The sequence below is a fragment of the Indicator indicator genome, chromosome 18 (genome assembly GCF_027791375.1).
Source record: "Indicator indicator isolate 239-I01 chromosome 18, UM_Iind_1.1, whole genome shotgun sequence".
Taxonomy (NCBI): domain Eukaryota; kingdom Metazoa; phylum Chordata; class Aves; order Piciformes; family Indicatoridae; genus Indicator; species Indicator indicator.
In genome coordinates, this window is record NC_072027.1 from 5,619,971 (window position 1) to 5,642,966 (window position 22,996).

Sequence of the window (22,996 nt, forward strand, 5' to 3'; positions counted from 1 at the left end):
CCAGGCAGTGTTGAACTCACACCAAGGCCTTTGCCTTGGTGGGGAGTTAGTAACCTCCTGGTCTTTTCTCGCAAGGCTCATGAGAGTGATCAACAGAGTCCCCATTTGGATGAAGAGGGCTAATGGTCCAAAAGGCACTCATCAAGAGGAGACTGGCAGACCACCGTTCACATACAGAACTTAATGCTTCTGCATTGTTCCAATGAGAAACTGGGATTAAAAAAAAAAATGTTTTATGCTATGTCTTGAATTCAGTCATAGAACAAGATGATTGCCAAAATCCCTGCCCATTGGCTCTTTTTGTTGCTTCCATCTTGGAAAAGGGTAAATTGCTGTGCCAGACACTTGCTCTGCAGAAAAAAAGAACAGTGTCTTCAGAGGATGCAGGCCAATGGTGCTGGAGAGTCTTGTAGCAGGTGCAAAAAGGAAAGAGAGAAGCAAGAAATCCAGAAGCTGGATGTCACTCCAGCAACTCACTTGCAATGGTCCAAACCACATCCAGGCTTGTCTCCTGGTTGTGACAGTTTCTTCTAAGAACCCACTAGTGCCACAGAAAATGCAGACTCATTTGGCAGAACTGTTCTCCTGCAGTCCTCCTTCAGAATCTCAAATTAGAGAAAGACACACACAAAAGAATTCCCCAAACCCTGAAATTGAACTGTAAATGTTTCCTTGCTATAGTACTCTTGCTTTTTCTTCTTGCATGAAGTGAACATATATAGGGGTCTTGGGCATTTCCACTCCTTATGCACTAGAAAGGAAAGAGAAAAAAAAATCCGCTCTTTGAGAGAATCTTCATGGTGATTCCAAACACTTCAGGTAGATGCTGTCATATGCTTTATAAGTTCCTGACTGATTGTGTGGAATTAAGTTATTGGGTGGAGAACCAGCTAATGGAAACACATTGATGAAATCATTTTTGAGGGACATTAAATGGAACTTAAAATAAAGCTGAAATGGCTTTATGGATTTTTCAGTCAAACTGTTTATGAACATTTCTCGATGGTAAATTACACAGTGTCAGAAGAGGGAGTCAGTAGGTATGGCTTTTAATAGAAGTCACTCTGATATAATACTATGAGAAAGAATAATTTATTGCCTAGGGATGTACTGCATAGTATGCTTAAATACAAATTATATGATTGTTTTCTCCTAACTGTCTTTGGCTGTTTGGAGGTAAGTTACCCTTAGCAGCAACAGAGTCTCATAAGATGAAAAAAAAAATATTTTTTTTTCAGCACTTTGCAATGAAATAGGAATTTTGTGCTATGGATTTTTCATGGTAGATGGCAGGTATTTTAATAACAGATCATTCAGGAAGCCAAAGCTGTGTCGTACAATAATTACATTAATTTACATTTGCTTTATTCCAAATAAAGGGAGAGGAGGGATGTCATAGCTTTGGTAGAGAAGGAAGATGATAGCAGCTAATTCTTGAACTGTTGGAGCTGTGCACTACCATTTGCCAAACCCCAGCATTCTTCAGGTACAGGAAAGTGAACATAAGACTAGAGGAGTGCAAGACTAGAAAGCACTTTCTGGTTCTGCAAATCTTGTCCCCAGGGTTTTAGATGCCATATCTTATAGTCATGAATATTTTAGATTGTCTATCCCATCTAACTGAAAAGCTGCTCCCATTTTTGCTCCTTTTTTGGCTAGAAAACACTTCCCAAATATATTCGAGACTAGTTTATTGCCACTTGCTCTCGTGCCAACAGTAGCATTATATTCAATATTATCCTGTTCATATCCTTCCTTATCCATCATGCTGCTAAGCTAAAAAAGCCAAGTCCTTCTAATCTTCTTTTGTAGGATAGACTTCTGTTCTTGCAGCCTTGACAGCATTTCTTTTTTGTACACTCTCATCAGTCAGGGTGATCTGGAGGTTACAGAGTAGTTCAAGGATTCTCTGATAATTCTTAAAATAATGTGATTGTTTTCATGTTCCTCTCAGACTTATATTTGACTTTCAGCTTAATGTCATGTTTGCCTTCCCTTTGGCCATGTCCTGCTGCCATGAATCATGCATAGCACTTAGCCTTTATCTAGGGACATTCCCATCCTGGAAGCATCCAACATAGAGAAGAAATTTTTGCTACTTTCTAAACACATGACTTTGGACTTCATATCTTTACATTTCACCCTCTCTTTCTTCTTCCACTCCCTGAAGTCCAACATTTGGTTATCCATGACATCACAGTTCTCTTCTGCAGAGCCAGAGTAGCCCAATGCACTCTCAAGAGCACATTTCCATAAAACTTTCCCTTTTCTTTTTGGCCAAAGCCTTTAGTAAAATCACCAAATGAGGTCACTTTCTCCAGCCTAATGCCTTCACTTACCATCCAGCACTGATGCTGTCACAGGCTGATTAGGGAGTGCCGTGGTGTCCAAGAGCCAGACTGTGACACAAATGTCCACTGTAGCTGAATCTGTCCAGGGCAGTTGTTTCCATCAGGAGGCACTGCAGGAATTGCTGATCTCCCAGGCAGAGACTGAAACTCTTCAGTGTAGAAGAGAGAGGGCTGGAGTGGGCACATTTGAGGCCTATGAAATTTCCAGTAGCATGAAAAGAAGAGGATGATTACTTACTGTTTTTCACAGTCCAAGGCAGAACAAGCATCCAGTGAAAATATCAGGTGGCAGGTGAAACCAAAGGAAGAACTTGTCCAGAGTATTTAATTACTCTGTGAGGCTCCTGCTACAGAAATGAGACACTTAAAATGATAATTAGGTGAGGTGAAGAAAACTTATCAGCATCTCTCCAGTGGCTGGGTGATGGCCAGCTCAAGGAGTCCCCCAGCTGCTGACAGCCAAGTCAAGGGAGGGATGTCTCAGTGCTGGTCCCTCAGCATCCCCTCGGGGCTGATGTCCTACTCAGTGACAGAGACAGGTGGCCTTTGGGGAGTTCTTGTGTTCTTAGAATAATAAGGAATGATATTGTCAAGGCAAGAAACCTTATCAAGACAGGTAGTGTTCACCTGTAATTCCTATTAGAGGAGAGAAACAGAAGGATTTAGAAATCTCATTCCTGTTCCCAGTGGATAAGGGACTCTTCCATGGATATGGGAATGAAGAAAACAGGAAGAACAGATTTAAGAACTGTGTGTAGGGAAATGGAAAAGAGATGGAGGAAGGAATAGCAGCCTTCTTTATTTTCAGCCTTCCTGAAATGATCACACTGAAGTCTTCACTGGCTTTGTTTCCAAAGTTGTTTCCCTCAAATTAAATAACAAAAGCCTGGAAAACCCCAAGTCGTTAGAAATTTGCTAAAATCTCTCTTTATTCTGCAGGCATTTCTGGCATTATTTGGGGCTTTGCATAACTGAAATAGCAGACTTAAAGTGTGCAAAAAAAGACTTAAAATTACAAGCGTAAAATCACCATTTAAGTTGCAGAGGTGGAAAGGGTACAAGATTATCTATGTGCAGCTCTCCATCTGCATTTCCTCATCTTCCTCCCCTCAACAAAACATTGTTTTATTGTGCAGCTATCTGCCAACTGCATCTTTTGCTAAGTTTCGTTGCAAAGCAAATAGCCAAGGCAATTGTGTGGATAAGGAGAGACTTAAATCATTTGCAAACTGTTGAGGGAAGACAGATCTGATAATAATAACCTTCATGGCTGGCAAGTTACAGCTGCTTTTGACAACCTGTAACAGTGAAGGCTTATAGTGAAGTTAAGAGCTAAATATCTGATTTGTGCCATAGGATCAATTCCAATTCCCAAGTATAAAGCTCCAAACTTTAGACTACTTTTATGGCCTTTGAGATTACTTTGTTTTTCTCTAGGTTAGGGTTTTCTTTTTTTCTTGGTAAATGTTAGAGTGCTTATTTTCATTCTGATTTTTCTTTTTTTTCTTTAACACAGTGGGGCAGCTTGGAGAGACTAGGCTAATAATCACAGAATAGAATCACAGGTATAATAATGAAGCTGTTTCAATGCAAAGGAAGCACAGCCTTATTGAAGCCACAGGTGTTTCTCACTTCCAGCAGAGGTAACAGAAGGATGCTGTATTAATATGTTTGGCATCATCTCAGAACATTGTCTGTTCTAGAGTGGTGGCTTCCAGGCTACACATAGGTAACAATTATAATAGCATGGGTTAAGAGAGAGCTAAAACAGTACATATAAAAGGTCCCATCAGGATCTGTAGTTTGCACCAATATCTTTATCAAAGAAAAAAATCAAGGAAATTAAAAAAAAATTGCCACTGGTGCTGTTTGGGTGCTGACACTGGAAGCGCTGTGGTGGCTGCAGGTGATAAATTGTTAACTGGTAACAGTGTGTCTGAATGCAAGACCACAGGCCTAGATTTAAGATGACAGATCATACTTGCTCACTGGGTAGGTAGCTATATAGTAGAGAAAAAACGAAGGTTAATTTCCAGTGCACTGCTGTGTGTAAGGCAGTTGGTGCCATTCTTAGCTGTGCTTAGTGTCAATGGGAGGGAGAAGATGACGTTCTCCAGCACAGAGCAGCAGTGAGAGCAGCTGTGTCCCAAGATAGTGCTTTCAAAGTAGAATGGGTTCAGAGAAAAGCAATGAGAAGTCCAGAAAGTCAGCTTCACAGTGACTGATTGAATGATTCACAAAGGTGTGACTTTTTAGAGAATCAGAGAGGGTTGGGGTGGTTGGGTCGCCATCGATAACGATCTCCACAAGGCGGAGAGTCTGCTCATGCAGAGCTGATTGACTGGCAGATGAAGACATGAGAAGACTCACTGGCTGGAAGCTGAAATTAGACCAATTCAGATTAGATGTACATTTTTAGAGTTAGTGGAAAGGCTTACCAGAGGATGGCATGGGCTGCCTTTGACTTAAAACAATGACACAGTGAGAGCGTTTCTTTCCAGAGAGACACAGCACGGCTCAGTCACAATATGTGGACCTGCTGCAGGGGTGACTGGGTGAAATGGCCCAACCCGGGCTTGGCTGGTGGTCACAGAAGAGGATTGCAGTGGTCTGAAACGTAGGAAAGCTGTTCACATCACCTAGGAGTTTATAGCTGGTGATCTAAAAACACTCAGCAAATAGGGAAGTAAGCAGAGTGACTTTTGGGTCACACATCAAACCAGTGGTCAGACTGGGACTAGAGCAGAGTATGCTGCCTGCTTATTCTTCATTTCATCAGGTGGGCACCTCTCTCCTTTTCCCCAGGCAGGAGCACAGCCTGACTGAAGAGACATTTGCAGTGATCAACCTAAAATTTGGTTTTGTCTTTTGAGTATCTCTCAGCGTTCAGCAAAAGAAATAAAGTCATGACATGCATCTGGGTTTGTTAACGAGCAGTGTGGCTGGATTAGATGCCTGGTTACCAAAAGTGTATCTTTTACAAGCTCCCAGAGTCAGCTGAGGCAGCAAACACTTCCCAGATTTGGGGTGCAAGCAGCTGCTCTTGCATCCAGAAGTGCAGTTTGCAGGCTAGTCCTAGTTGTAATCAAGGCAACCAGTTTCAGATAATCAAGGTCTGTCTTTCCCCAGAGACAGAAGGGATGTGTGCAAGGGAGAAATGGGGTCAGGCAGTGGGTTAAATTGTACCTAGGTTTGGTTTGAACACTCCCCTGGTAACAGCTTATGATGTTTACAATTTGTCTTCTGTTTTGTTTTGTGATTTCAGGAGCAGAAGGCACAGTGTTCCCTAAATCTATAGAAACTCCCAATGTCAGGGCAGACCCCTTCAAGGAACTAAGGTAAACTTTGGAATATGGTTTCATGGTAACTCAGTGGCACCTTGTTGGAGTTGTGCATACTGCTGGGCATCATTTCTGCTTTCACATAAGAGCTTGGGGATTCACTTTGAAAGGCGTCACTAAGAGGATGTCTTGGAAGAGAAGGGTCTTGCTGTATTTACATGTAAGATGACCAAGGTAAAGGCAATCATGGGTCATAAGAGCATTATTTCTCCTCTGTAGCATGCTCTGCATACTCTGGACTCAGCATTTGAAAAAGAAAATAGTGAAAGCTTTTCCTGGTTGTGCAGAGAGAACTGGAGCCTGTGCTGAATCACAGGCAGTAGCAGCAGGCAAAAGGATAATGCTCTTCAGCAGTATTTGTCTTGCAGAAATGCAAACCCTCCATGACTTACACAGGGTCTAGCATGCATGTATGTAACTGCTCACAGTCACAGAGATGCCTCTTGCAGACAGCATTGTATCAGGAGGAGATAAAGAGCACAGCCCCTTGGAACCAGCTCTACCCTCAAGCTAATGCTAAGCATTATTTATTTAAAAAACAAACCCCAAAAAACCAAAACCAGTGTGGACCTACAGGGTAGTTTGGATGACTAATCTCTGAAAAGAGACTAATCACACGGCCTAATAAATTATTGAATCCCTTGGTATCTTATGACCAAGATGGCTGTAGGGGTTTGCCATCAATACTCTAATTATCCTTCCTTAGAAAAAGAGAGAGACAAAAGGACATCTTGTACTTAGGTCTTGGGCTGAAAACCCTCCTTTCCTGGGAGGCGCTGGGGATGAAGCAATCTGCAGACAACTAAAGTTGTGCACCAGCACTGCAGATTTACTGCAGATGCACTGAGGTGGGAGAGCACCTCTCATTAACTCTCTCTGCTCTGGTACTAGGGAAAGTTATGGCCCAGCTAGATCACTGTGGAAGATGAAAAATATCCTGGCTGCCTCCTCTATCTCTATCTTTCAGTTTCTCTCTGGAAGCACTCTAATTGTTCCCATTTTGCACTCTGGGGGTCGTATGTCAGACAACAAGTGCAGAGGTAGTGTGATTCATTTTTTTATGAAAGTTTGTTCTCTTTCTCCAAGCAGTGACTTTAACCCTGCCTTGTGGTTTTCCCATTCTTGCGTACACTTCCTTTCAAAAAAAGGGGAAACAGAGTCTTTGCTCAGCCTAAAGTGCAGCTGCCAGGACCTGCTGTGGTGGCAGAAGCCCCAGGAGGGTAGGGTGCAATGGTGCTGAGCACAAGTGCCCTCTCTTTCTCTGGACAGAGCCAGCAAACAAAGTGAGGAGGGGGTGGCTGGGTTTGTAGGTGAGGTTCAGGTGACAAAGGCTTTCTGGCACAGCCCATATTTACTGACATTTTAGAAAACAAACAAACAAAAAAAAAAAAAAACAAGGCAAGACCATGGTGAAAATAACCAGCAGCACCTAAATAACTTAGTAAACCAGGTCCCATTTTTAACAGTGCAAAAGAGACGCAAGGTTTAGGTCCAAGTTTGTGATTAGTTAGGACATTTCTAAACACGGGAGGGCAATTTAATCCAAATAATTGCAAGGTGTCATATTAGAGGGGACAAATGTGAATTAAAATGGCCTTAGTCTGACTGAGTATGCTTCTGTTCCAAAGAGAATTAAGGTAAATGAAATGGAAAAGAATTAATGGCAGTATCCATGTGAGGACTTGATTGAGTATATTTGATTTGCTTTAAATTCATGTTTGTTTTATGTAGAGAGCTGTTAGACAACTGACTTTGAAAACAGTGGACTGGGTGAAAAAAAAACTGTAAAAATCTGGTGGCTTTTTTTTTTTTCTTTCCTCCCCTTTTCCTTTCTTTTTAAAGGAAAATCATTGAATAGTATTTACCTTGTAAAATGTAGTCCCACAGATCCTAAAACATTTTGTGTGTTCCTGAAAATTTCATCTTGGCAAAACCGAGTGGGTTTTTTTCCCCCCATCCTGGGAAGAAAAGAGGCAGTGGAAGCACTGTGTGGAGAATGCAAGGTTTTCCAAGAGCAAAAGCTCTAGTCCTCCTCAAACCAAGAACCCATCCATTTCTCTCCCTTACACACTGGAGCACTGGCTGCTTCTTAGGCGAAATGGTGTCTTTTGAGTGCAGTGCAGAGTTAATAGAGAAAAGAATCTTACTCTGAGGGACATTTTTTGCTACCTTCCTGTTTTGATAAGAGACTGTGTGCATAAGGTGTCCTTTTGGCCTATTTAAAAAGATGCTGCAGTAAAATGGAGCTGAATGAGATGGCAGCCAATGGGTCCCAAGCTGTCACACATTGCTGGGAAAGCAGCATTGTAAACATGCACTCAGTAGCAGGCTTGCCTCTGAAAGACCTTTTTCTGTAATAAATAGTGCAAACTGACTTTCCTCCTAAGGCTGAAGTTTTCAGGGTGGGAAAGTGCACATTCAGCTCTTGCAGGCTGTCGCCAGGCACCAACCTCCAGCACTCTTCCTAGCCCAAATGGTTACAATTAGGTAGTGATTTCTCCATTTGCTCTTTTCAGTACCATACTGACTCCCACTTTTTTGTTAGGAGACTTCAAAATAAGGTGACAGCGACTGTCACTGTTGGAAAGAGAGGAGACCAACTGCTCCTGTCACCACTGGGAGTCAGACCATCTGTATGTCTTCCTTTCCCTTCCTCTTCTCCTCAACAGACAGATTTCCCTTCAAGATAGGCAGTATGCTATCATGCCAGTCATCTCTGTTTCTTTCCTTCTTTTCCTCCCATCTCCCAAAGGCCTTCAGTCCATGCCCATGTGTCACTGAGACTGACATGCTCCAAGCAGCAGAACACACATTCTTAACTGACTTTCTGTCCCCATGTAGCTGATCTTCAGTTCATACAGCCTAACTCATTTGTTAGTAACTGCCTGCTCTACAAGATGGTCACTGTCCTGGAGAACAGACAAGGTGTGGTCCTCTTTTCTCACTGCCTTTTTGAAACACGTTTGTCTGCAATGGTTTAGGTGGAGAAAATTCAGGTGGCAATATGTGCATAGCTTTTTCCTTACATGCTAAACCCATCACAAGCTTGCAAGGATTGGTTTGGGGTTTGAGACAGGTCTGGACTTTGCTGCTGGCTCTTCTTAGGAGGTGCTTTCCTGTGCTGCAGACAGACTCACATGTCCTAAAACAATCCTATTCAGCACCAGTTGTAGTGGGAATGCCTTGTTTATGTCTTGTTTAGTGCAGAGTGTTATGTAGTCTAGGCTCATGTGTCCTATTTGGGATTTAGAATATTCTTTAATAATCATCTAATAACTAGAGGTGGTTGAAAAACTCCTTTGTATACTCTGTGAACATTTCCATGCTTTTCTTTATTTAAAGTAATTTTAGACTCATGACAGTGTTGGTAGCTGTTCACTGGGTTCTAAACTGGACAAAAACAGTAAAAAGGAGGGCAAACAAATTCAAATTATTTTCAAATTCTTGAAATGTTTAACATTGCCATCCAATATCAACCCTAAATAGTTTAGGGCAGGGGAAGCTTGGGAGGTTTGTTTGGACATTGAAGTATTTGTACTCATCTACACTGACTCTTTTTAATGCAGGTTGGTGTCTTTGACATATGGTAATGTGTTTGCCTATGTGTAAAAGCTGAATTCAAAACGACCTTTTCTCACTGGATTATTTTAGTGGCATCCAAGTAACATGTCAAGAGCCTATCTTGAGAGCCTCTCCTTGACACTAGCAGGAATCACATGCCTTTCTCTGTTTATTTTCTTCCAAAAGGTAAATATATGCCAAAAAGGGTAACAGAAGTTGTCTGACAAACGCAAGATCAGCATCCTTCCATGGTGAGGGAATAAGGCTACACTAGCCTGTGAGGAACAAGACAAACAATTTGAGGGAAGGGGATTAAAAAGCGAGTGATCCAATATAAGAAAAAATATCAGGAGGATGTTCTTAACTGCTAAGTGCTGGAAGCTGTGAGGTTGTATGCCAGGTGGTCACTGTTATAGCATCCATCCCATCCCTGGGCCCTAGCATAAGCACCTCCCCAGCGTCCACATCATGCTGGGCAGGAGCCCCCAGAGCATGGAAACCTGCTTTAGGGTATTTCTGTTCCCAGAGTTAAATGAAAAGAAATCAGACAGCATGAAATTTACTCCATGAGGGGGAAGCACACACCTGGAATTCCTCCATGCTTATTTTAAGTTAAAAATGCAGTAAACTGCTCATCCAAGGCCAGGAAACCAAGGGATGACTGTTTTTTCCTGTAATACACAAATATAGTTAAAGGAGAATTAATCCCTTGGGCTCAAAGAGGTAATTTTTGACCAAAGTTAATTATGAAGCACTCAAAGTACCAAAAGGCAGATGAAATGTACTTGCAGCTTGATTTTATTAGCACAATTTTACCTTACCATGTACAGCACTGAACTATCCAAATAGTCCAAGTGAGACCTATTGTAGCAAAAAGCAATTTAAATATGGTGCTGAGCTAATGTAACAATACTCATTTTGCAAAACAATAATTCTTATCAAATTAAGGTTTCTCTCAGCTGCCTTTTCACAAGGCAGCAGAGGCGTTTTCAATAAGTGTGAACACAAATAATGTTTCTGTCTAAAACCCATTACATTAATGAAGATTAAGAGACCAAAAATTCGAGGGAACACGAAAAATGAATGGTAGGAAAGAGGAAATAATTGGTGAGGAACAGAAGGCATTTATAAAGACTAGTGTGTGATACTGAAACACTCTTTGGTTCACACTTGGGGATTCCTGTGAGGTGTCAGCAAGGGGGAAATGGCCAGCGTAGCCTTGTGTCTGGCTGGGGTTATTTTCCAACTGATTTACCAGAAAGGAGACAGTTGTTTCCTCTGTTATAGCAGTCCGATCACAGTAATTTTGGTAGTCCCACCAGTTTAAAAGACAACAGACTTGGGATGAGCTTTGCTTTCCACATTGTAACAAGTACAGTTATTTTCACGTGACACAGATGGGTTAGATTTCTATGACTGTCTCCACAAAAGTCAACCCATACTTGTCAGTGTACAACTAAAATTGGAAAATAGGTTCCTAGTTTCTAGACTTCAAGCTAATTCAGTGCTAATTCAAGCAACTTCAGGCTAATTCACTAATAAAGTAGACTTCAGTGAGTTGCTTTTGAACATCGGAGGTCCTTATGGCTCTCCGTTTTCTAATCTAGGAGAACACATCTGATCTAACAATTGTACCCTGACAGCTAGGGCTTCCTGAAATGTTTGCTCTTGGATGAAACTTCCTCAGAGCAGAATTCACACTGGTTTCACAGCCACAGCCACTTTACTTTAGCCTTTCCTCCTGTTGACATCCCTTCAAAGCTGCTGCCTGTTCATCTATTATAGAAGACAAGCCACAGTCCTTCCAAATTAAAGGCAGGCTTTCCATAGGCTTCTGGTAGGCAGTGTATTAAGATTTATTTATACCATTGGGTATAAGGCTTGGAGTTAAGGAGGCAGTTGATTGCTGGGGCTTTCCATCTGTTGAAGTGTTTCTATTGCAAAAAGGAGAAGAGAGGGCTTGCCGTTCCCTTTCCTTACCCCAGCAAATCTTCTCTTAATGGCCTTCATCGCTCTCACACCTGGCACCAGAAAGGGAGGATTTAGCTCTTTGTGTCCTTTCCTTCCTTGTTTTTAACAGGTGAAGCCTAGATTTGGATGAGATGCTCAGGAGGCACACTCCTGGGAAAGGGCAGAGGCATTGACAGAGCTTTGCTGATTTATCCCGGCTGGATAAATCATGGCCCTGCCCTGTTCACAGCACTGCTAATAGCATCTGTCCATAGACAGGCAGATCCTCTTCAAAGAGGGCTAATGGAGGGTGAAAGCAGGCTTGGCAGGAAGGGGAGCTTGGCAGGATGTTGTTTTGAACACAGTATATTGCTGAAGTAAAAAATGAGGTAGACTGAAGCTGGGGAAAAGAGACAAAGCAGTCGGACTTGGTGGTTGAGCAGCCTGCAGTAGGGCAAGTGACTCTTCCCAGGTGCACTCATATTTGTGTGAGGGCAAGAGCATGCATGTTCCACCAGACCTGTGGAGCCCCTCGCCTATAAACAAGAGTAGGAATAAGGAAGTAAAAGGCAGATTCCTAAACGAAATTGCTGTCAAACATCATTGCTTGTGGGATAGAGAGCAGTGGGAACATCCCTCTTGTTTGGCGGTTGGTAGGAGAATACACAAGACTCCTTTTTTGCATATTTGCAGCTGGAGCAATGGCTCCAGACAGAGAGAAGTTTAACTTTTTGTGGGCCCTGAATGAAATACAACAGTCTGGTTCGTTATTCTCTCTCTACATTTATTCTGTAGGGGTTTCCTAATGCAAACAGAGCCTTTTTTCTGGGAGATGCTAATCATCAATCCTGACTGTTATCTCAGATTGAATATCTCACTTGTATACAAGATCTGTATCCTGCCTAGGTGTGTTGCATCCAGCATTGTCATTAGCTTTCAACAGCAGAATGTTGCTTGCTCCATAATCAGAGCATTCATCTAACCTTCGAGTGATTTCCACAAAGGTGCATGAGCCAGAAGTCCTCTGGCACCTGAGAGAAACCCTATCTGTGTGACCAATCTGTACACTCAAACATGCACATAAAACCATTTGAATAACAAAAATGTGAGCTTTTTCTGTCTTTTTTTTTTTTTTAACTTTCTGTGCAGCACACCGTTAACCTTGAGTAGAAAATAGATGCTAATAAATGCAAGGTCTTAAAAACGTGAATTATAGCCATTTCACACTCCATGGCAGACTCACACTGGTGAAATGGCTTAATACTTAATTACAATGCTTGTCCTTCTCTCAAGTGCAGATGACATTCCTCAGATAGATTTTGCAATGACATCTGTGGAAATAAGTTGCAAAACTAATTAGTTATTCGTGGAATGCAGACTATTGACTATGCACTGATTAAAAGGATGTGGTGACACATCTAACATTGATGTATCTCTCTAGTAGATTAGTCTGCTCCCAGAGGTGTGGTACATTTTGGGGAGGTCTTACAGGAAATTGTGAAAATACCCTTTAACATCTAGAATGCAGAGGTTTATAGAAAATGTTGTCTTTCATTTACATTTTGATAATGATTAAGGAAGGCTGCCACGCTCCACATACCTTGCTGCTGGTGCCCCAGGAGAAACACCTCTTCTGCAGGCTTTAAGGGCTGTTTTGGGGGGGGTTGACTGTAATAGGATATGCAGGTCATTGACTAAATGCAGCAGTAAATGTCTTAAAAGCAACAGGTACCCAGAGAGAAGGGCAGGCAACTCAGTTTCAGTGCCAGTTGGGCTACATCTTTGCCTTGCAGCAGATTCTGCCTAGTGCTGCTGTGATGGAGGAGATCCTGCACCGTGAATGGGTCGGTGTGCTGGTCTAGGATGCAGCATGCTCCATGAGAGGCTCAGTAACTATTGTTTTATCCTAACATTTGAACTTGAGGTAGAGCTATTGGTACCAAGGATATTGAGCTTGAAATACAGAAGTAAATAGAAGGGTGGCAAGGAAAGCACCTTACCCACCTGTCACTGTGATCCCAATCCTTTGCAAATACTGTGATATTTAGAGTGTAATCGTGTTCAAAATGACTGAGCAGCTCAGAAGAGGAGACTTTCCTTTGAACACTGTTCTTATCTTAAAGAAATGAGAGGAATGTAATCCACTGAGCACCATGTTTGCTTTTTGGTAGAAGAATACATGGTTTTCTTTAACATTTCTCTCTACCCCTTTATACTTCTCTCTAGCTGCCTATCTCGCCTTCCTAAAAAACAAAGTGAAGAGCAAAGCAGGCAAAATAAATATATTTCCCTTACTCAGCTCTCAGTGCCCACCTTTAAGGAAGGAATATCTCCCTGCTGAGGCTTCATACTCTAGTCTGAGAGCCCTCTGCAACCAGAGATCCCAGTGCTTGCAGCCATGCAGAGCCCACACAGGAACCACAGTCAGTGCCTCACTGCAGTTCTGAACCAGCTTCCTTCACTCTGAGCATTGGACATGGTCTTTTCATTAACCTGGCACAAAACAGGGAAGGACAAAGTCAGGACTCCTGCCCAAGAGAGAGGTTCCCCAGGGTTTTGTTTCCTCCTGCCATCTTCTGATGCCACAGGGTTTGGGAGGGAGGATGTATGAAGGGATGAGTACTGCTTATTTAGTGTGAGTGAGGTGCTTTGAGCTATACGAGTCCACTGTGATTAGAAAGGACACTTCTACAAACACACTAATTGTACTTTAGACTGTAATCAGGAATCAATAGCTGTTGCATAACCCTATTAAAGAGAGGAGAAAAATGTGTCCATAATTATAATGGGATTCTTTCTTTTGAAAGCAGTATTTTATGTGCTTATTAAGCGAAATCATAAATATTCACTGTGCCTACAGAACCTTTATTCTGAATTTATGTTTCGGGTAGAATGGAGCTGTTTTCTGTAGGCCAGACAGGAGTAGCTATGTCATTTCCTCATGACTTGAATTGATTTTATCTTTTTTTATGTGTGGTGGCTGCTGCTGCTCTACCCCTTATGTATATTTTGCAGTATAGAATTTTCCTGTGGGTTATTGTGACACCTCTGGCTGTTTTGAGTAGCAATAATTTCTGACCAGATAATGTTGCTGAGTTTGTACTAAAGGAATGCAACTCCTTGCTCTCAAATGGTGTTTGGACTCTCCTCTGCATCTCCCTACTAAGATAGCACATGGCTAACAAGAGCCCCTTTCTAAATATGCCTGGGCAGTCAAATTCCTGTCTGTCTTTGGGGATCCTTGCACAACCCACAGTGTTTCCCTGGTCTCTACTTGCTCTAGAACTGTGATGCTGTATTGTTAGTGTGTGAGCATTGGCTGTGTGCTGCAGCACACTTTCTGGGGTCAGCACTGCTGGACTGGAGATGGTCAATGACCCATCTTTCACCCTGTGCAGGCTCATGTTGCATGAAAGAAGGAAATGGAAATGCAGAAGCTACTTGTGCCAGCAGCACAGGCAGAAGCTGGCAAGTGGTTCCTCTTTCTTTTCTCTTAGCAATGTTGGGAGCCTGTGAGCTTTACTGCCTCATTTCCAGATTCTGCTGACACTTCTGAAGCTGCCAGTACTCTGCTCTGGTTCCCAGCTGTGTTGGCACTGGAGTAACTCACTGAAAACAGCAGCATTTTTTTGAGGCCAAATGTGTGAAAGCACCATATTAAAAGGTGGACCATGGCTGGTCTGAAAGGCAAAGTGACAGCCACCATTTCATCCCTCAGCAGAGGTGGCTACCATAAATACATTCCTCAATACAGACATGTGGCTTTGCTGGCAAGTAAAATAACACCATGATTGCCTTCAGCTACACAAGGACATCATGTCCTTGAAGAGAAAGAACCCCACTTGTCAGCTTGTGCTTTGCATGGTGGTGTGTGGCTTTGGTGCCTTGCAGATGAGGAAGCAGAAATGTGATTACAACCCAGTAACAGCCCTAAAGCAGGTGAGTGGCTCCAAGCCTCAAAGATGTGTTCAGTTATACAGCTTGGCCCTCCAGAGAGAAGGAGCAAATCCTTCTCTGAGGTGTGGGCAGTAGCTGCAGAAGGAGAGGAGCTTTCCCCCAGTTTAGGATAACAGGAATGGGTGTCAGGCTGTTGGGGGTCACCTGGCAGCTCTTTTTCCAGATGAAACTCAGTGTTTCTCATGTTGAGTTGACTGCAGTTCGTGAGTTATCTCTTGATTTTCATGATACAAAAAGGAAAACACATTCTCTCCCTCTTTGCCTGGTTTCATGTCATTAAGGATGGTTGTGGAAAGGCTGGCTGAGGAGATGTGGTAAAGTGATGTGAGAATCAAGCAAGAAAGTAAACCCAAAAAAAAATCCCCCAAACTTAGGCCATTAAGGATCATAAAAGAGGTTGTAAAGCGGAGGGGAAATGGCCTCCTGGTGGGTCTGAGAACAGCTGAGAGGGCTGGATAATGAGGGGATGTGCTGCTGTAAGGAGATGTTCCCTGCCAGTGAACTCAGTGAAATATGCTTATATTTGATATAATAAGGGCAAAAAGCAAGACACAAAGGGTTTATGCTGCTGGTGCTGAACTGTCTGACAGTGATAAAAATATGTCGTGTCCTGTCCACTTCCTTACACATTAACATTTTAAAAGACAGAGAAAGAAGTAAAATGTCAGTTTAATTTTTTTTTATTTTTTTTTAGTAAGGATTTGGTGTCTTAACTTTAATGAAGGAGTAATAAATATAAATGGATATTAATGGAAGGTTATTAGAGCTGTTCATTTTGATAGAAAATATCCAGTATCTTCTCGTGCAATGCCAGAGGTTAAAGATTATTATTGCTTCCTAAGGTTTCTGAAATTAAACACTCTCTCATATGACCCACAAGGTATGATTGAAAATGTGTGCATGTGAAATGGTTTGTAATAAATTCATATTGCAATAAAAGTCTCTTTAGAAAAAAAAAACAGGATATCTTAGAAGAATCAGCTGAGGAGCTCCATCTAAATACAGAAGCTTTCTTATATACCTGAAGAATTTAACTCAAGTGCTGCCAAAGGGATCACCTGGAAAGCACACAGAAACTTGTGAAAAGGCCCTGAGCTTTCAGCCAGGGGTTGAAACCCATAGTTCTCTGGGTTAAAAACTACTTGACTTTAACAAGCTTTTGTCTGGTTTATATGAGTCTAATGAATTACAAATGACATTTCTGACAGAGCCTTTGGGGTGCAAAAATGAAGTCCTTCATTATTGCTGTGTGCTTCTATCTAAAGCCTCCAAACCTCTCAGTACCAGATAATCAGTTCTTGTTCCCCTGGGGCAGAAGGAACTGTACTGGGAGCACAGTTAAAAGAGCCATACAATGCCAGGAGATATGGGCAATGCATTTCTGCCCCTCACCAAATCCAAACCTTTAGGGGGCTGTATTGTACTGCAGGCATTGGCTTTGTTCATTAAGGGTTTTTTAAGTCCAGAAACTTTGGTGATGTGTGATTACTGATGCAGTTTTGGTGTTAGTGTTAGTAGGCTAAATCCTGTAGGCAATGCTTTGCCTTTATTTAAAAAAAAAAAAAGGAAAAAAAGGTTCCTGTGAAGTCATGAGGTAACGCTGACCTTACACAGCCTCTTATGTCCCTTGATCTTTTCTGTATAATTTATTTCAAGTTTGTGAGGTCTTCCTGTAAACACATTGTACATGTTCTGCACATCTGGAAACAACCTGGGTCCTGAATTCAGCCCTGGGATCTGGTAGCTGCCTTAGCATGGGGCTTGGGCTGTCTGTGCCCTGCATGCTTCCGTAACTGCTCAGTTTTCACTGTATGGGATCGAACTGCTTGTGTCAAGAAGAGAGTAGTTTGTCATTCACCTAGGCTCAGTTCTTCATGCCCACCATCAGTTCATGCCTAATTCTTTGGGGAAAAAAAGAAAGAGAGAGAGAAAGAAAGAGAGAAAGAAAGAGAGAGAGAGAAAGAAAGAAAGAAAGAAAGAGAGAGAGAGAAAGAAAGAAAGAAAGAAAGAAAGAAAGAAAGAAAGAAAGAAAGAAAGAAAGAAAGAAAGAAAGAGAAAGAAAGAAAGAGAAAGAAAGAAAGAAAGAAAGAAAGAAAGAAAGAAAGAAAGAAAGAAAGAAAGAGAAAGAAAGAAAGAGAAAGAAAGAAAGAAAGAAAGAAAGAAAGAAAGAAAGAAAGAAAGAAAGAAAGAAAGAAAAAGAAAGAAAGAAAAAGAAAGAAAGAAAGAAAGAAAGAAAGAAAGAAGAAAGAAAGAAAAAGAAAGAAAGAAAGAAAGAAAGAAAGAAAGAAAGAAAGAAAGAAAGAAAGAAAGAAAGAAAGAAAGAAAGAAAGAAAGAAAGAAAGAAAGAAAGAAAGAAAGAAAGAAAGAAAGAAAGAAAGAAAGAAAGAAAGAAAGAAAGAAAGAAAGAAAGAAAGAAAGAAAGAAAGAAAGAAAGAAAGAAAAAGAAAGAAAAGTCTTAGTGAAGACATCAAGGGCAATAATGGTAAAGAGAGTGGAAAATGGAACACTATATCTCTCCTAGTCCTTTCCTGCTTTTTCCTGCTTAGCATGTGACAAATTTTCTAAAACACCCACTAAATATGTTGATTTTATGGGTTCTCAGTTGAGCAGTGGGGTATCATTTAATCTTTCCATCCACTGGCATTGTTCTGAACAGTGAGAAAGGACCAAGCAATGACTTTGTCAGAATATTTTGCACAGCTCTGAGGTGTGTGGCATTCAAGCAACATCACACCAGAGTCTAAATCTATGAGTCTAGAGGTTAGTTACAGATAGAAAGAATAAATCAAGCAATAAAGGATGCCTATAAAAAGGGATGCTGCCTCCTAAATGAAGACACTTTAGAGTTCATCATAAACCTCTGACATATATTCAGTCACTCTGCCTGCCATCACAGCCTGAAATGTATTTCAAGGTGCCTACATATTTTTTGATGCAACCTTTAATAAATGCATGCCCGTTTTCAATGATGTTGCATCATACCTCGTGAACTGATGTGATCTGAAAGGGGAATCAGTGTCATTGCAATGGGAGTTCTGGAGGCAAAGGTGCTCAGATAGACAGCAGAAGTCTTTCTCTGCCTCCAGCCTTATGTCAGAATGTTTGTGCAATACCAAAGCAAGTGTTGGTTTTGTAATCACCATTTTTGAGGAAGCTTTCCTCTAGCTGGGTGACAGTTCTTTAAGTGAAGCAAAGCACATACTATTTCTTTAGTGCCTGATTTTCTAGTCTAAGCTATGGTGGGTTACAGCACTGACTAACTTGTCAGTGGGACTGAATGATCCTACAAAAAAATTAAATGTTTATCTGATTTGAATTTCTAGAGGAAAAAAAAAAAAAAAACCAACCAACCTCCATATAAACAGATTCAACATCTTTGGCTATGCTTTTACTTAGAGTGATAAATGGCAAAATTAGCCTTCAAGACCTAGGCAGAAATTTCAGCAGTACCACTGAATACTTACATATAATGGTTCTCTTGCTCCCCAAATGGAGATTATGGCCCTCTTCAAAGAATGATTGTGAGAATTTTGTAGGGCAAATCCTTTAAACTGGCCATCCCTTAATATTTAGTGGCTGTCAGGAATTAACGGCGTGGCATTGATTTATGGAGCTATCCAGACCACTTCTGCAGAGCTTCCTTCTTTTCAGAGATAAGTATTCTGGGAACCTGCTAGTGTATGTGTTATCCATCAGGACCCGTCAGCCACTCTCCATGTGGTTTGCTGCAGTTAGTAAAATGCAAAATTCTTCTAAAAAGTGTCATTTCCTACAGTCTAAGGAGTGCACTTTCTGAAAGAGAGATTAGCAGTGAAGCAGGCCAGGCAATAATTATTATTAGCCAATATTTCCAGAAGTATTTTAAGACATGTGAGCACCTGAGAGGTTCACTTTTTCATAATACTTGATTTCTAACACTGTGGTGATCCATACTCTATGAATATCAAAAGGTCACAAGCTGATCATTAAAAGAATAAAAAAAAAGGCAGAATGTTGGGCAAATCCTGCATTTTCTACTTTGTTTAAAAAAAAAAAAATAAAGAGGAACCAAAACTTAAAGATAAAAAGTAGCTAATGCTTTAAGTGCTTGTGAGCACTATAAGAATGTGCAAACTTTGCAGATCTGACTCAGCTGCTTGAGAAATGATGGGATCCACTTTCAGTGAAAGGCTAGGGGCATAAGAGAAGAGACTGGGATAATCAGTTACTGCCTGACAATTAGTGCAGTGTCTCCTTCTTGGTGTGCCACTGAACTTAACTTCAAACCTTGTCAGAATTGCCAGGTTATCTGACAGACCTATGTGTGTGAGTAGGAAGGGAGGAATGATGCCTTGGTATTTTCTTGGCTTATCTGTTTTCTTTTGCCATTAAAGTTACCACAATACCACAGGCTGCAGAGTTTAATATGCATGAGTTGAAGACTTTGGGTAGTGTACAAAGTGTGTAGACAGGTAGACTGCATGTTACTTTCCATCTGAATAATTACTGATTTACCCTGGGTGGTTGAGCAGCTGTTTTCCATTCCAAACCTTAATATACTCGTGGAGATGGTGAGGCCATTGTGGTTTTGAGGGCTATAACTTTGAGTGATCTCTGGGCAGTGCTAGATTTGACCATATGTAAATTCCACTCTTCTGTGATGTGTAAGGCCCTGATCACCAGGGGTTTAATGAAGCTGTGTCTGGATGGGCAGCCAGCAAGCACACCATGCTGTGTTATTGAGCAAGTCAGTCAGAAATACTCTGGCAGCTTTGCCTTTAGCACAGCTCAACTTTGCCTGCTGTGCACTCTGCTAATATAAATATTCCTGCGCTGCTCTTATATATGCTCAGGCCACTGGCATGTGTCTCTTACTTTTTTTTCTTGAAACCCTGCCATTTTTTATATTGAAATAGGAGATTTTAGAGCTATTTGAATCCTGTTTCTGCATTCACAGCAAGAGCAAGAGCTAGAGCTGGCTGTTGCAGTGACAGAACAAGCTGGGTTCAACTCCCCAGGTGTGTCCACCAGGTCCTTACCCTTTGGGAATGGGATGCCAAAGGTCTCCCATTTCCACAGCAAACCCTGTGACACTCTCAGTGCACAATGCAAAGCACTACAGAAATAACTGCACTGGCTTTGACACTGGAAGATGGGCAGCCCAGGTACCTGGCAACTTTGCCTGGGATGATTTAGCCTCCTGTGTTGTGTGTTGCTCCATGTAGAAACGAGCTCTGTGAGAGATGCTCCCCGCTCTGTGGGTCTGAGCTCCAGGGCTGATGTTCCTGTTCCTCAAGGGTAAGTGTACACAACACAAATGTGACAGGCCCTGCTAGTGCCTTTGACATCTCCAACAGCAGAAAGAACTGGTAAATTTGCCTCAGAAGAGCTCATGGTCTTGTTTGCCAAGCCTAGTACCTATAGTGTAGCCTAGTTCACTCTCAGTGGAAAGCAAATAGAAAAATCATTTTTGTGGTGCTGAGCAGTGTTTATCTTCCAGGTTGGCTGGCCTACAGTGACATTAGTGTCCCCAGAGCTTCTGAACTTAATCATTTCTAGTTGCTGCTTGCCTGCTTGAAGCACTCCTAGTCCTCCCTCCAGTGCGTTCTTCCTGTCAGTCACTATGGGAACAGCAACCAAAAGCTCATATTTATGGCTCTGTAGATGTCCAAGGTCACAGAGCCCAGGTCTAGTGGGAGCAATTAAAACAGACCTGTCCAGTTATATCTCTTTAAGCTCTTCCTACATTACACCTCTAACTAGAGCAGTAAAGTTAAAGCAGCATGACTGTCAGGATGTGACTGCTTTATAAAAGATATCCTTTAGAGGAGGAGGGAAAGATACTCTGTGTGCTGCCATTTGTAGAAGCATACTAGGAGTGTAGTCACATTGCTGGGTGCAATCTGCCCCCCAGGTTTCATCCCCACTGCCAGAGCTGTGCCCTGCCAAACCCTGCAGCCCTAAGCAGGCATTCCCACTGGAGGAACTCAGTAGGTCCCACCTCATCCACCACATGTGCTGCTAGGATGGAGTTGGTTGAACTCTTTTGAAGTGGCAGAGTACATCTGTGCTGGTTTGGGGCTTACGTTGTTTCAATGGGTTTACCCTGAGTACTCAGTTGCTGTCATCAACTGAAAACTAAACATGGCAAATGTTCATTTTTAGGATAAAAGCAAATGTTGTTTCTACCTGGTGACTTCTCTGTGGCACCACACAGGACAAAAAAGAGGACTGTGAGAATCACTGGAGTAAGATGAAGGGAAGAACTGCAGTGAACTTTATATCTGAGGGACAGGAAAGTAACTCTCTGGCAATTTCCAAGATTAGTAAGAGGCAGCTGTCTCCCTCTCTCCTCCTGCTTATCATAGAATCATAGAATCAAGAAGGCTGGAAGAGACCTCAAAGATCATCGAGTCCAACCTGTCACCCTACACCTCATGACTATCTAAACCATGGCACCAAGTGCCACGTCCAATCCCCTCTTGAACACCTCCAGGGATGGTGACTCCACCACCTCCCTGGGCAGCACATTCCAATGGCCAGAGTCAAGTTCTGTTGAAAGGCCTGTGTGATGGGACTCCTGATCCCATTGCCCATGTTTTTTACCCACAGAAAATTGTCCAGATTCCATGTGCACTGGAATCTAAACAGAGTTCTTCCTTGGTTTATTTTCCCTCCTGCTGTTTAGCAGGCAGGGAAAATAGTGTTAAGATGTCTGCTAAGAGATACCATGAGGGTGCAGGCAATTGAGAAAAAACAAGGAATTCCAGGAGAAAAAAAAAATAATACCTTGAAGCTTTGATTGTTGTTGGTTTTGAAGACTGTAAAATAACCACAATCTTTTTGTTTGTTTGTTTCTCTTCCAATGCTTCTTCATTATTGTTATTATTTTGTTTGACCATGCAGAGAGAGAATTGAGGCTGATTTTAAGGTCCAGTTTCCTTTCCCATGTTATGTTCCCAACTCTACTGACTTCTTTGAAAGGCAGTACTTGGGAATTCAGTGGGGTTATCTCTGTGTAACCTGGGGCTATTCCCACCACCCCAGACTATCTACAGAAGTTCTTCGTCCAGGTAATGGTTCAGGACCATGCTCTGCAATCCAGGTGGCAGTCTGCTATGAAAAAGTTTTTCAGATGAATTCCCTTGGGTGCTAGGAGAAGTCAGCAGCAAAGAGTCCCATGTATCACTCCTGTGTTGGGAAGAATTACATCCCCACTACTGCTATACTGCAGTGAACCCAGGGAGCAGAGAATGTGCTGGCATGTGGTCACAGAGGCAGTTCATCACGGGGCTGGAAATTGAATTCCAGTGCTTCAACTACGAAGCCACTTCTCTTGCCTGCCTGCCTCTCTTTTAAAAATCAAACCAAAATAGAGTAAAATGAAATGAAATTCCCAGCTAAAAACCTCTTCTAGGAAGTGGCTGTGCCACTGAGTGGTATGGAGGCTTTTCTGACATCAGTTCATTTTTTTTAATCCATTTCATTTCACCTCCATTTGACCTCTTCCATTAGCAGCTGTAATTCTCTCTTTGTTATCTGCTAAAACGTCATATAAGAGAAGTTATTACAGTTAAAACCACAGACTTGCCCAAGGAAAGATGGAAGACACCTCATGGAAGTCAGGGAACACTGAGCATTCTCTTTAAAGACTGCCAAACATTACCTTAAAATGCATATTTTACTCAGGAGTGATTATATGCAAAAGGTAAACAGAAAACAGTTTTGGTTTTAGTTGAAAATAAATGGATGCTAGGAATTTTCAAAACATCCTATTCCTAGAACTAAAGTAGTCCCTTTAGAGACATCTCTCTACTCTCCTTTTCAGCAAGTTGGGGTTGTTTTTGTTTGTTTGTG

The 22,996-nt window shown here is 41.8% G+C and overlaps 1 protein-coding gene across 1 annotated transcript in view; it reads left to right on the plus strand.

Annotated features, from left to right (window-relative positions):
• Positions 1–22,996, plus strand: part of SGCD (sarcoglycan delta) — a 132,385-nt gene that overhangs the window by 94,941 nt on the left and 14,448 nt on the right. The window contains exon 5 of the mRNA XM_054389087.1: positions 5,617–5,689. Coding sequence (XP_054245062.1) covers positions 5,617–5,689 — 73 coding nt within the window. The remainder of the gene's footprint in view (positions 1–5,616; positions 5,690–22,996) is intronic.